The sequence below is a fragment of the Calliphora vicina genome, chromosome 5, assembly GCF_958450345.1.
Source record: "Calliphora vicina chromosome 5, idCalVici1.1, whole genome shotgun sequence".
NCBI classification, from domain to species: Eukaryota; Metazoa; Arthropoda; class Insecta; order Diptera; family Calliphoridae; genus Calliphora; species Calliphora vicina.
The window spans coordinates 56,784,880-56,800,313 of NC_088784.1; the positions used below are offsets into that span (position 1 = coordinate 56,784,880).

At 28.6% G+C, this 15,434-nt stretch overlaps 1 protein-coding gene across 1 annotated transcript; it reads left to right on the forward strand.

The window, feature by feature from the left end:
- Nucleotides 1-14,540: 14,540 nt before the first annotated feature.
- On the forward strand, nucleotides 14,541-15,434 carry LOC135960554 (glutathione S-transferase 1-like). Its single transcript, XM_065511869.1, has one exon. It carries the CDS (start codon nucleotides 14,603-14,605, stop codon nucleotides 15,269-15,271), a length of 669 nt encoding a protein of 222 aa, XP_065367941.1. The 5' UTR covers nucleotides 14,541-14,602; the 3' UTR covers nucleotides 15,272-15,434.

Below are 15,434 nucleotides of genomic sequence, written 5' to 3' on the forward strand. Positions count from 1 at the left end.
CTATTTTCGTTGTGGAAATTCATACATAAAATTTTAAAAAACAGGTCAACATAATTTACGTTTTTTGCAATTGATAACACAGGTCAACAGAAAAAAGGCTTCACTAAGCTCTATATAGATTTGATGCATCATGGTTACCTAAGTACAAAAATGGTAAATTTTTTTAATTCTATGGATAGATTTTTTAAAAAATTTTTTTTCTAAAATTGAAAATTTTTTTAGATGTTTCTCCACATAATTTCTGATAACTCAAAAAGGGTTAGTTCGATATTATTGAAGTAAACTTAGAAAAGTTTTAATCGGTTCAGTAGTTTCGGAGTTATAATAACAAATTGAAGCAAAAAATATATTTTTACATGAAAATAGCGAATGTTTGTGTTTTAAAAAACTCATAAAAAATCGAAAACGGCAGAACTTTTTCAAGTTTATTATTTTGTCGCAAAGTCGCGTATAATAGTAACAAAATGAGATATCGAAGATAAAATTCGATTGATTCTTTTCGAATTTATTCACAATTAAGTGAGTTCGCTCATTTTCACAAAATTTAACTTTTTTGTTTAATATACATAAAATTGTATGTATACAAATTGTATTTGTACAAATTTTCACATATAATTATAATGCGTTTTAATCGGCTAAGTAGTTTCGGAGTTATAATAACAAATTGAAGCAAAAATATATTTTTTGTATAAAAATATCCAATTTTTTTTGTTTTAAAAAAATCATGAAAATTCGAAAACGGCAGAAATTGTTTAGATTTATTGCTTTATCGCAAAGCCACATGTAATAGGAACAAAATGAGATATCGATCATGTGGGTTTACACGGTTTTCATTGAGTATTAGGCAACATATCGATTTATTTTTTGGAGACCCGCTAAAGTATATACATTAGAGTGACAATCAGTTGTATGGAATAAAATGTTCTTTATTTGAAGAGTGCCGGGTGGAATATTGTGACACTAGACCTAAAAGTTAAGTGCTGAAAATTTGAGCCAAATCGGGCAACGATTTCTGGACGCGCATCGAGGTCAAAGTTCAGATATATGCAAAATTTTACTATTTATATGGAATAAATAGGTGAAACTCGTTAACTTTCTGCATTGTTTTCTAGAAATATGTAGATTTATTTATATTAATGACTATTACATTAAAAATTCTGAAATTAACCCGGTATCTCCTTTGTGTCAAAATGACCCAAAAACAGTAATATCTTCAAAATTCGGAAAAATGCAAATTTTTCAGTTTTTGTAAATAATCGAAATCGAAATGTGTACGTAATTATCGTTGTAATGAGATATAAATGAAAAATTTGGTTAAAAAATGTTAAAGTTATTATAAATTCCCCAGACAATTAACGTGTAAAAAAATATAGGAAAAAAATTAAAATATTTTGTGAAATATTAAAATAAAAGCTCATTTTTACTTAAAATATATCCATATTTACTTGTATATGAGTATTTGTCTTTGTAGGAAACCGTTAACCTATTCGCAGGTATGACCAAAAAAAAATAATTTTTTTAACGGCACTTTCAAAACTCCATTTTCAAATTTATAAAAATTTTGTTAAACAAATTTTAGAATTTTTTGATCCTCACATGGGGATTTATTGAAAACATAATAGGGAATAAAAACGTGAAAAAAGTATGTCAATATCTCCTATAGTTTTTCCGTACCTGCGATATAAATTTTGCGATTTTCGAGAAAAACTAATTTTTGGTCCATATTTTTTTCCTTACTGTTATTAATTTTAAGTAAAATCTGTTCAGAATATTCACAATTTTATTTTTTTTAGAGCACTCTAATGTACATACATATCGTCCCCTCAATAAAATAATAGTGTATACATAACTGATTCTATATGTGGTGAAAATTTGGTGAAATTCTACTTCCACAAAGTGGGTCAAAATATAAATTGAAATATTACTTTTGTTCCAGATGTCTACTAACACAAACATTTTAAACTCTATTATTTCGAAATGGCAAATAAATTATACACTATTGTTTTATTAAGGGGACCATATATACTTTACGCAAATGAAAAATATAGAAATTAAAAACTGAATAACAAATCTTTTTTGATTTTTGACTGAATAACAAAATTATTGAAATTTTAAATGAAAAATTGTTTGCTCTTTTACTTAGTGTAGTGTATTATATGGACCGACCATACTTTCTTACTTTATACCCTTCACCATGAGTTCATTTGCGACCCCATAAAGTATATATATATTCTGGGTCGTTATAGAAAGCGGAATCGATATAGCAATTTTCTGTAGCTCGATTAAATCGGCCAACAAATGGCTGAGATATAAGGAAAAAACCGGGACAACCTCGATTTTAAGCCTATTTTTGATCTACATCTGAATTACTAAGTCATTAATATAGACAATGGATATCTAATGATAGATATTTCAAAGTCCATTGCCACGATGTATATAAGGTTATATTTATTTGGACCTAGAAAGGGTCAAAATCGGGAAAAAAAATTTAAGGTGATTTTTTTTCGATAATAAAATAAAATTAAAAAAAAAATTTTAAATAAATTTGGAAAAAAAAAAAAAAATAATTTTTTTAAAAAATTTCATGCTATTAAAAAAAAAAAATGTTTAAATAAAATTATAATTTTTTTAGAGTTTCTCCTAGGGTTCCTACGCGGGAAAAATTTCCCGGGAATATTTTTTTGGAAATTTTCGGGAAATGTTTGTCGGGAATTTTTGGGAATTTCTTTATAAGTTTTCTTCTTAAAATTACAATATTTATTTCCGTTGCGATGCCCAAATTTTTTGATAATTGAATGATATCATTATATCCAAAAATTGTTTCTGTTTTTTGTTCTTAAGAGAATAATTAGCCTAGCTCTACAACTTTTAAGGATATTCAAATTTCGAGAAAATAATGATTTGAAAATTTTCTTTTTCGAAACTAACTACCAGGGTATTCAATTAATCGGGTTTCTGTTTAATCGGTTAATCGAGCAAATAATTAATCGGGGTTAAGATTTAATCGGTTAATAATCGGTTAAATTTAAATTAATCGATTAACCGAATAATTTCTGTTTAAATTTTAAACTGAAAATATATCCGCGAATTTTCTGTACTTAAATACAAAATAGACAAAACGTAGCAATTCAACCAAAAACCTAATTAATTTTCTTTAGTTTTAATAAAACTCGACTTGGAAAAAACTCTCTCGCTGTTTGTAGATGTTAGTGAAATATCTCAATTATTTTTTTAGTTTTTTTCTAACCATATAAAATCTCCATTATACCATTGAAGTCCTTTTTGGATTTTTTAGATTTTAAATACTTTTACTAATTTCGATATTTCTGATAAAAACTTATTTCCGTAGTGTCTCCAGTTTCGTATATTATCATGTTCACAACCGACAAATACATGTAAATTAAATATGTCAGTTTTTATACTCACTAAAGGTATTTATAGACGGCAATACTGAGTATTACCACTTTTCAAATTGAAAATATTATTGAAATCATTCGGTATGTCAAGAAATCGTTTCGAAAAAACATTTCTTGTTTATACGATAGTATTACAAATATTTAGAATTTGAAAATCCGAATACATCATTGTAAGCAAATTCCATTTGAAAATATATTTTCATTGTTTTTTCTCTTAAATTTTTCCAATTATTGCAAAAATTCAATTTTTTGAGTAAATACGATTTTTCTGAAAAAATGTGAACAATTTTTTTCTAAAAAGAGTCACATTTCGAATTAAAATCATAAAGTAAAACAAATTTTATCAACAAAATAGTATCAACTCAAAATACAACCAAATTAAAATAAAACAATTTGATTATTTTTAACTTTTTTATAAATATATACGATGTATTTCTATTTCAACTTTTGTATTAACTCAAAGTAATACCTTTTGTTGATCAAGTGCGATATCCGATATACATATATGAAAATAAAAAGTTTTTGAATTCTTTTAAACAAATTTTGAATACTGACCGTAAATAAAAAAATCATTTGTATTTTTTGAAAATCTAATCAAATTTTGTTTTGACGATGAAATTGTAGTATGATACTTGAGTTTTTGACAAATATTAATACTCAGTATTGCCGTCTATAAATACCTTAAACATGATTCTTGGATGTTCGAACAAATATGTAATTCTATTTTGATATTTGAATTAAAATGGAAAAATAAATACAAAAAAATTTTTTAAAGTGCAAAAAAAATAAATTTCGGTTAATCGACACAAATTAATCGGTTTATTTGTTATTTGAAAATCGCCAATTTTGAATTATTCGAACAGTTAACCGACAAAAATTAATCGGTTAACCGATTAACGGTTAACCGATTGAATTCCCTACTAACTACTCAGGTTTTACAGATGAAACTTTTAAGAATTTCTTAAGTTGTTTTTACTTAAACAGTAGAATTTATTGTATATATACCGATTAAAAATACTAATGTGACAATACCGAAATGCCACTATTAAACTAGAAACCCTTAAAAAGGTTGGACCAACGTTGTAAACTAAATACAGTTATTTTATACTTCTTTTAAAACGCTTCGAAAAAATTTACAGCTTTTTTGGTTTAATTTAGTATTAAAAAATTCCCGAGAATTACCGGGAATGAAAACATTTTTAAATTTCCTCCCGGGAAAGGAAAAAGTACGGGAAATTAGGAACCCTTTTCTTCACATAATTAATGATAACAAAAAAAGGTTTAGTCCGATATTATTAAAATAAACTTAGAAAATTTGAGATTTACGTGAATCCATGTTTATATTGCGTTTCAATCGGCTCAATAGTTTCGGAGTAATAATAACAAATTGAAACAAAAAATATATTTTTTCAAATTTTGTTTGTTTTAAAAATCATGTAAAATCGAAAACGGGAAAAATGTTCACTTTTATTACTTTATGACAAAGCTTATTTTAATAATATAGGACTAATCCTTTTTGAGTTCTCATTAATTATGTAAAGAAGAAAAGTCTAACAAAATTTATAATTATACCCTTCACCTTCGTGATAAGGGTATATATAAATTTGTCATTCCGTTTGTAATTTCTATATTTTTCATTTCCGACCCTATAAAGTATATATATTCTGGATCCTTATAGATAGCGGAGTCGATTAAGCCATGTCCGTCTGTCTGTTGAAATCAATTTTCTGAAGACCCCAGATATCTTGGGGATAATTCTGTCAGACATGCTTTCGAGAATTTTGCTATTTAAAATCAGCAAAATCGGTCCACAAATGGCTGAGATATGAGGAAAAAACCAAGACAACCTCGATTTTTGACCTATATCTGGATTTCTAAGACATTAATATAGACAATATGGATATCTAATGATAGATATTTCAAAGACATTTGCAACGAGACCATAGTAAGTTGGACCTACAATGGGTAAAAATCGGAAAACAAATTTTTAACCCGATTTTTTTTTTTCAAAAAAAAAAAATTTAAAAAACAAAAAAAAAATTTATTTAAAATTTAAAAAAAAAAAATTTAAAATATCAATCGGAAAAAATTTTTTTACAAAAAATTTAAAAAACAACTGAAAAAAATTAAATTTTGTTTACCTAAAAATATTTAAAATTTTGAAGTTTAATTTGGTGAAGGGTATATAAGATTCGGCACAGCCGAATATAGCACTCTTACTTGTTTTACTTAAAAATGTTTGTACTTAGGTACTCATGGTGCATCAAATCTTCATAGTGGTTATTTTGCTGTTGATCTGTGTAATAAATAAAAAAATTTACGATGAATACAATGTATTGTATTAAAATATAGTTGTAATTTTGTTCCGTAGTCGTTTGCGTTTTGTTTAATTTACTACCATTTGCTTGAATGCGGAGAACGGAACAGAATTCGGGCATGTTGTGTTCCTATATTTAGTTTGTTTAGTTTTTTTAATATAAACTCTAATATTTAAGTGTATTTATTTGTCAAAAAACTAAATTAATGCAAACTAATGCAATGAGTTTGCAGAAATATTACTTTGTGTCATAATGAATAGTATTTAATGTTTAAAAACAAACAGACAAAATATAATATTATCAAAGCGATAAATTAGCATGTAGTGGTAAAAAAAGCTTTATAACTTTGAAATAGCTTTTGAACCTCTAGAGATAAATTAATGAAATTTCACAAAGTCAGAGGCGGAAAACTGTGATTTCAAATAATTAGCAATTGTGTAAAACATTGAAACAATGAAAAAACAAATAAGAGCCTATTTACAATTTGTCACTGCGATTTGTTAATTATTATATCTACCATCAAAAAAGATGAGGAGTATATTGATATTGTAATTCCGTTTGTAACACCTAAAAATATTTGTCTCAGACCTAGCAATGTCCGTTCGTCTGTCTGTGCATAGACGATAGGGCCCAAACGAAAGGAGCCTGCTGATATATCAGAAAACTTCTTGTCACATATTGATGGTGGATATACAAGATTCGGCACAGCCGAATATAACACTCTTATATTCGGAGTACATTAATATAATTGAGAGCACTTTTAAATACATTTTGTCTGAAATTAAAGCAGATATTACAAAGCAAGACATATATCTGAGACAATCCATTCCTCATGATACAAAATTAGCTGCGACTTTACGTTTCTTGACACCAGGATAATCATATACTATTACATACTAGTTTGCATGCTATCACTCAGAGTAATTCCTTTGTTATACAGTATCAGAAGTCTGCGCAGCAATCTGGAGTAAATATAAAGGCAAACATTTTAAAATGTGTATAAAACAAGTAAGAAAGCTATATTGGGCTGTGCCGAATCTTATATACCCTTCACCAAATTATACTTCAAAATACAAATTTTAAATATTTTTAGGTAAACAATATTTTTTTTAAGTTGTTTTTTTTTTAATTTTTTTGAAATTGTTATTTTAAATTTTTTTTTAAAAAAAATTCGGTTTAAAAAATATTTTTCCGATTTTAACCCATTGTAGGTCCAACTTACTATGGTTTGATATACGTCGTTGCAAACACCCAGAGAAAAAATGAACACATCCGTGTACGATTTGACACCATTCGGTGTCAATAGTGTATCAACCCCGTATGTGCACAAATTGTACACGAATGGTGTCAATTTGACAACGAAAAAATTACACCATTCAGTTGCCTAATTGACACCATCCGTTGTCGATTTGACACCGTTCGTGTACGATTTGACACCAGACCGTTGTCAATTTGATACCGCACCGTTGTCAATTTGAAACCATATGTTGTGGATTTGATACCGTTCGTGTACGATTTGGTAATTGAAATACATAAATAATAATTCCTTTATGTTTTACATTTATTTTTAAATACAATACGAATAAATACTTAAATATAAAATACATATAAATTTCATGTTTAAATTTGGCAAAACATTGGTGGCAATTGTCGGAGTTCCTGTATGTGAAATTTCAAATAGCATCCCTAATTGTGGCACTGCTTCCACAGGTCATCATTCTAAAAAATAAAACAAATACTTATTGTATTCTACATTGCTGATAATTATATATAGCTCTACTTTCCTTTTAAATGTACAAAAACTGTATGTTTATTGTTTCCAGGCATTTTTGGAGTTGTATGTCATCAGTGGATTCGGTGATCTTCTCATTTCTTGCACTGTCTGGATCTTCATCTGCATCAACACAAATTCACTATTAAACACAATTACACTTTCTTTTATACATATTTTCATTTTTAAATATTTCCACTTTTTTAATGTAAATAAAATTTAAAACTCACTTATAAAAACAAAGCAGAGCAAAAAGTTTGGCCGCAACACTTTGACAATAACTTGACAGCAACTCACGTTGAGATGCGCCGGCGATTAATTTATTGTTGTTATATTGCGTTGTCGATTCGTACCCATTTGTTTACAAATTGTAAACGTACGGTGTCGAAAAAAAGTGACACCGTATGGTGCCAAAATGACACCAACCGTTGTCGATTTTGCAACGTCATTTTTCCCTCAGTGAAGGTCTTTGAAATATCTATCATTAGATATCCATATTGTCTATATTAATGACTTAGTAATCCAGATATAGGTACAAAAATAAGTCAAAAAACCAGGTTGTCCTGGTTTTTTTCCTCATGTCTCAGCCATTTGTGAAAGCATGCCTGACAGAATTATTGAAGATTTGGATCCCGAAGATATCTGTGGTCTTCATAAAATTGATTTCAACAGACAGACGGACATGGTTTAAACGACTCCGCTATCTATAAGGATCCAGAATATATACTTTATAGGGTCGGAAAATTATATTGTGGAAATTACAAACGGAATGACAAACTTATATATACACTGAGGGAAAAACGACGTTGTAAAATCGACAACCGTTGGTGTCATTTTGACAACATACGGTGACACTTTTTTCTGACACCGTACGTTTACAATTTGTAAACAAACGGGTACGAATCGACAACGCAATGTTATTAAATTAAACACCGACGCATTTCAACGTGAGTTGCTCTGCTTTGTTTTTATAAGTGAGTTTTAATTTTATTTACATTAAAAAATTTTAATAAATATAATGACCCCTTTCACACTAGGCAATTTAGTTGCGCAAGTCTCTTGTGTTTGTAGATACCAGAGGTAATGTCGGGTTGAGGAGAAGAAAATTTTGCATGCTGTTTTGTTGTTGGGCAAGAGACTTGCGCAACTAAATTGCCTAGTGTGAAAGGGGTCAATGATAAAAGTGAAGTAAATAAATGGTTTAAAAATCAAAATATAAAAGAAAGAGTAATTGTGTTTAATAGCGAATTTGTGTTGATGCAGATGAAGATCCATGCAGTGAGAATATCACCAAATCCAGTGACGACATACAACTCCAAAAAATCCTGGAAACAATAAATAATCCTTCAGTTTTTCTACATTAAAAAGGCAAGTACAGCTATATATATAATTACCAGCGATGTAGAACATAATAAGTATTTGTTTTATTTTTTAGAAAGAGAATTAGGTTGCTATTTGAAATTTCACTTACAGGAACTCCGACAATTAACACCAATGTTTTGCCACATTTAAACATAGAATTTTGTATAAGTATGTATGTACATATTTTATATTTAATTATTTATTCTTATTGTAATTAAAAATAAATGTAAAAAATAAAGAAATTATTATTTATTTTAATTACCAAATCGTACACGAACGGTATCAAATCGATAAAGTATGGTGTCAAATTGACAACGGTGCGGTATCAAATTGAGAACGGTCTGGTGTCAAATCGTACACGAACTATGGAAAATTGTCAACGGTCTGTTATAAAATCGTCACGAACGGTGTCAAATCGACAACGGATGGTTTCAATTCTGCAACGGAATTGTGTAATTTTTTCGTTGTCAAATTGATACAGTTCGTGTACAATTTGAACACATACGGGGTTGATACACTATTGACACCGAATGGTGTCAAATTGTACACGGATGTGTACCCTTCTCACAAAGGTGAAGGGTATACAAATGGTTACGTTAAGTATTTCTAAACTCTATTGTTGCAATTTTTTATTAAAAGCATTTTTAATTGGTGGACTTGAGTCAGCACTTCCAATTAGTGGTCTGGTTTTTACCGTCGTTAATATAAGATCTTGTGACGAAGAATCTACTAGAATTTTGGTAGTACATTCCTTCCTGCATTAGTTGTACACACCTGTGTCGTTATCATACTATTTCCAGAAGAATCATCAGCCATGACAGAATATTGCAAAATGTTTTGAATCTCAAATGCTTTTATCGCTGTATGATTTCATTTTTTATTTCTTAAATTCTACAAGACATTCGTATTAATTGTCTTCATATAATCGCTTTGTTTATTAACCTTTTGACTCCATCAATTTGCTCATTAAAGATTAACAACGGTTGTTTCTGTAAGACAATTTTTTATTTGTTCCAAAAATAACAAGTAATGGAGCACCAATAAAGGTTTTATTCAATCGATCTCTCCAGCTGGATATTTGTGATTAGTTTTATTTAATAATTAAATAAAATCCATCTGATGAGCTTGAAAAAAACTAAAATTTACAATGAAGAAAACAGAGAAGTTGATGGTTGAGGCGTAGTGGATCGATGAGCTAATATTAGAGGGGTCGAGGCGTAGACAGTCATTACTAGGGTGGCCCTTATTAAACGAATGTTGGATTTTTGCCAGTCACACCCCCCAGTTTGGTGAACATTGGTAAAAAAAATCAAAAATCATGAACAAATTTTAGGTAAATCTGTTGGGGTTAAGAAGTGCCGCAAGCCCTCAGAAGTTTTGAGATACATTTACAAGGGGAAACATTAAAAAACATAAAAGACTTGCCAATTGCAATAGTCGTGATCAAAATTTGATTTCTAACCCCCATTTTCTCAATATCTGGCTATCGTTTTTCGTAACGATAAACCTCCAATTTTTTTTGTATGAGAACTTTCAGTTTATCGTCACGATAAAAAAAAATGGGGGTTAAGGAAACAAACTTAAAAATATTATGAATTAGAAAGTAGTGAGTTTACACATTTTAAATTTTTTTTCCACAATTTTGATTTTTTTGACTATGTTGTAGTCGGCGTTGAGCTTATCAACTTTACTGAACATAACTTTGCGGTATTCTCACATTTAAATGGTCAAAATGAAAAAGGCCAAAAAAATTAAAATTTGTCCTATACGATTAATATTAATTTCAAATCGATATATCTCGATTCGTAGACCTAACCCAACGAAACGCCGGGACATGTATAACTTTTTTTACAGATCTAACATTTCCCGGTGGGCAGAACCCCCGCCAATCACTGACCCTACTATTTGTCGCATAGTTTTATTAAATTTAATATACGTATAGTTTTTATGAAAAAAACATCTAATTTTATTTGTTTAGAACTTTTTCATGTAGTAAATGCAAATTTTTGAAAATAAAATGATGTAAATGCTAAATTTTTGGAAAATAATCATAATCAATTTGTAATCATAATCAATTAGTAATCAGAAATTGTTCTGAAGAGAATTATATAATCAATTAAATTATTTTTAAAAAATAATCTAATTGATTACTAATCGTGATCCAAAATTAACAGCTATGATTTTGACCACACATTTCTTAAACGGCAAAATATTGTATTTATACCTGATTTTTGCTTTAATAACGTAATTAATATTTAATTGAGCATTTTTTAAAGAATTAAATAGTTTTTAACCCTTTAGTATACTTTTGATTTATTAAATTTAAAAAAAAATCTTGAATGATTCAGTTTATTTAATTATAAAAAGCATTAAAATTAGCACTGTAATCTTCGTGATTTTAAGGGTTAATTTAAATTTTTGTGCCTTTATTATAAATACTAGACTTCATGTTATATTTTTCTTAAGTTTAATCAAAATCGGCACAAAAATAAATAACATTTCGCTATATTTAAATTAGTAATTCCAAATATTAAAAAATTTGACATTTGACCTTCGCGAATTAAGGTTTAACGTTTTCCAATTTTAGTAGAACTTTCAGAGTATATTTACAATTATCTGGACTATAATATTCTGAATAGTTTTTACTTAAAATTCATAACAGTAAGGAAATACATCCCATTCTCCAAAAAATGGCCAAATAATTAGTTTTCCTCGAAAGTTTCAAAATTCAAATCACAGGTACGGAAAAACTATAGGAGATATTTTCATAATTTTTTCACAGTTTTATTCCTTATTATCAAAAAATTCTGAAATTTGTTTAACAAAATTATTAAAAATTGTTGGATTTATAGATTTATTGGCATTTTGGCGATTTTTGATAGGAAAAATGGCAAAGTGCGATTTGCCGATTTTAGTACTCAAAATGACGATTTTATGAAAAGTTTATATTTACATCAAGGTTTTCATTTAATTGGGGTATTCACATGGTCTGCAATATGACTGTCCTAATATATTATAATAGTTGTTGTAGTGTTTTAAACAAAAAAAGTATTATTTTTTGACAAACCAATAAACATAGTTCAACTAGTGTTATTACTTTAGAACTTTTTTGTTTGAAACACAACAAAAATTTGTTTAAACTATCATAATATATTAGGACATTATGACAATATGACCAAATAGTACACCGTGTGAATACCCCAAATATTTTAATTAACAAATAGAATGAATTCAAATTGAACCGTAATTGTTTTTGTAAGAATGAAGATTATATATAAGAACAAATTTAAAGAGCTAAAATTACTTGATTTTAATAATTTAATGAATCAAAATGAAAATGTTTGTTAAGATTTTTGAAAAAATTTGTGAAATTTTTAATTTTAGTCGTCCACCAATGTGTATAACAGCTACGTGAAAGATTTCTATAAACCTATACTAAAGAATTATTAAAATTAATTAAGTCTGATACTTGATTTTCCCGAAATTGAAACATTGTTGGTCCGAATTTCGCACACGTCCTAAACGTTTCTAAATTGTTTTTGTACATGACTTAGTATTCGCGAATCGCGATATATGTAAGTCGTAGCTTTTTGCAAATCTTTCAGCGTTTTGTAAGCCGATCTTCCAGATTTTAATTAGCAACCGAACAAGAACCACCTGTTGTACCATTATTGAGAGCCTTCGGAAAGTTTATACCAAAATTATCTGGCAACAGTGGTCATACCTGTGAATAGGTTAATAGTATCCTACGAAGCCAAAAACTCATACACAAGTAAATATGGATAAATTTTAAGTAAAAATTAGCTTTTATTATAATATTTCCCAAAATATGTTAGTGTTGTTCCTACATTTCTTGTTCAAGTGGCCTGAGACACGATAATGGTCTGGGGAATTTTTAATAACTTTAACAGTCTTTGTCCAATTTATGTTTTTTATGTCTCATTTTATGAACGAAAATTACGTACACAAAATTAATTTTTTAATGGCAAAATTTTTCCAAAACTGAAAAAATTCCATTTTTTCCCCTTGTAAATGCTTCTCAAAACTTCAGAGGGCTAGCGGCACATCTTAACCCCAATCGATTTACTTAAAATTTTTTGAGACTGGCAAAAATCCAACTTTCGCTTATTAAGGGCCAACTTAGTCATCACGTATAATCATTAGGAATATCTTCTGTACCTATTTCGATATTCTCGTATGACATCCTATTTTCTTTGGATTTCTGAATTAGGTAAATAATTTTAAATTATGTACTATATTTGTTTTAAATAAAATATAATTTTTACCTCTGAATTGTGATCGATATTTTACAAAAAATTTAAAAATAAATTAAACATTTTTTTAAATCTTTTCTGGAATAATTTTAAACCATAAAAAAAAACAAAAAAAAACAAAAATTTTAAAAAATATCATAAAAGTTATGATTTTTGCAACGAAAAACTTAAATGGCAACGTTGCAGTAAATTAGCGATATATGAATTATATTGGTTGGTATTTTAATTAAAAATGCACTTTCAGCAAATGAACTTCTCGACTCCAAGGCCAAAATACTCAATAATTTATAATTTACATACACACCTACAATGTATTTCAGATAATGGTGCATTTTGTTAATCACCGTTTCATAAAATAAATTAGATAATAACTATTTTATTGTAAATATAAATATTTGTTTAATTATTACAAATCTATTTTATTAGCGTGATTGGTTTTTAACCACTATTAACTACGTTTTTGCAATTTTTGATTATTTTTAACAATAAACAATTTTTGTCATTGGTTGAACTTTAATAAGAAAAAGTACATTTCAGTTTTCTCTGTGTATCTAAGAAAGAACTGAGTGCATGAGCAAAAACATTTTTCTTTTAAAATTTCTTGAGTGATTTTCGGAAGTTGGCCTTATGGTAGCTTTGACCAATTACGGAACGATCGTCATTCTATTTTCATGAAATTTTTGCTTGTCAGAGTGTTTTTCGGAGAGTCCCTTATATGGGATTGATCCAAAAAAAAATTAAATGTGATTTCCTTGTATGGAGGAATTTGTGTGGCAAAAAAGTTATATTTCGGGAAGACATTTGTATGGGGTCTAGACAAAATAATTTCAACCAGTTTCATGTATCGCCCTCAGGCTGAAAAAATAAATGTGCCAAATTTGATCAACCGACTCAGAATGTGTGCAATATACTTACCCTCCCTACTATGGTCGTGTAGAGTATGATTAGTTATTTTAAGTGTATATCGTCCCCTCAATAAAACAATAGCGTATAAGCATATACACCATTATTATATTTTTATTGCATAATAAGAATCTACATAACTGATTCTATATGTGGTCAAAATTTGGTGAAATTCTACTTCCACAAAGTGGGTCAAAAGATCAATTGAAATATAACTCTTGTTCTAGATGTCTACTAACACAAAAATTTTAAACTCAATTATTTCGAAATGGCAAAAAAATTATACACAATTGTTTTATTAAGGGGACGACATGTAATTGATATGAATTTATGTATGTACGAGTATAAGTATATTTATGAATAAATATGTTTAAAACATTTAATTATTTACTATATACAATGTATGTTTGTAGTTGATAACAGTGAGATAAACAAAAAGCTTTTGTAAAGCTCTTAGCAAATCTTAAAAATAAATTTTATTGAATCTATCAGTTGGTTCTAAGCCAAAGTGTTGTTCAAACGTATCCCAGACAGCGCAGAGTATATTATACGAGTAAAATGCCTAAATTAACTTTGTACGGTTTGGATGCAAGTCCACCAGTTCGTGCTTGCTTGTTGACATTGAAAGCGTTGAATTTGCCTTTTGAGTACATTCGCATTAATTTGTTGGAAAAGCAACACTTAAGCCCGGAATACTTGAAAAAGAATCCCCAACACACAGTGCCCACTTTAGAAGATGACGGTCACTTCATTTGGGATTCACATGCAATCATTGCCTACTTGGTGAGCAAATATGGCAAAGACGATTCACTATATCCAAAAGATTTCCTCAAGCGCGCCCTAGTCGATCAACGTTTGCACTTTGAGAGCGGAGTTATGTTCCAAGGTGGTTTACGTGCCATTACCGGTCCCTTGTTCTTTAGAAATGAGACAAGAGTTCCCCAACATCAAATAGATGCAATTGTTGACATTTACAACTTTTTGGAAGTTTTCCTCAATAATGGTCCATACATGGCTGGTGATCATTTGACAATTGCCGACTTCAGCATTGTGACCTCAGTGACCTCTTTGGTGGCTTTTGTTGACATCGATAGCTCAAAATATACAAAATTGACCGCCTGGATTAAACGTCTAGAAAGTCTACCCTATTACCAAGAAGCCAATGGCGTTGGTGCTAAAATGTTGATAGAAATGATTAAATCGAAGAATATCACCGTTGTACCTTAAGTTGACACTGATGTTACAGATTTTACAGGGGACTTTACATGCTGAGAAAAAAAATCGTTTGAAATTGAAATTAAAATAATAATTGTTGTTGTATTGAATCAAAATTAAATATTTATATTTACAAGGAAAATGCAAATAAATAAATAAATAACTACTATGCAAA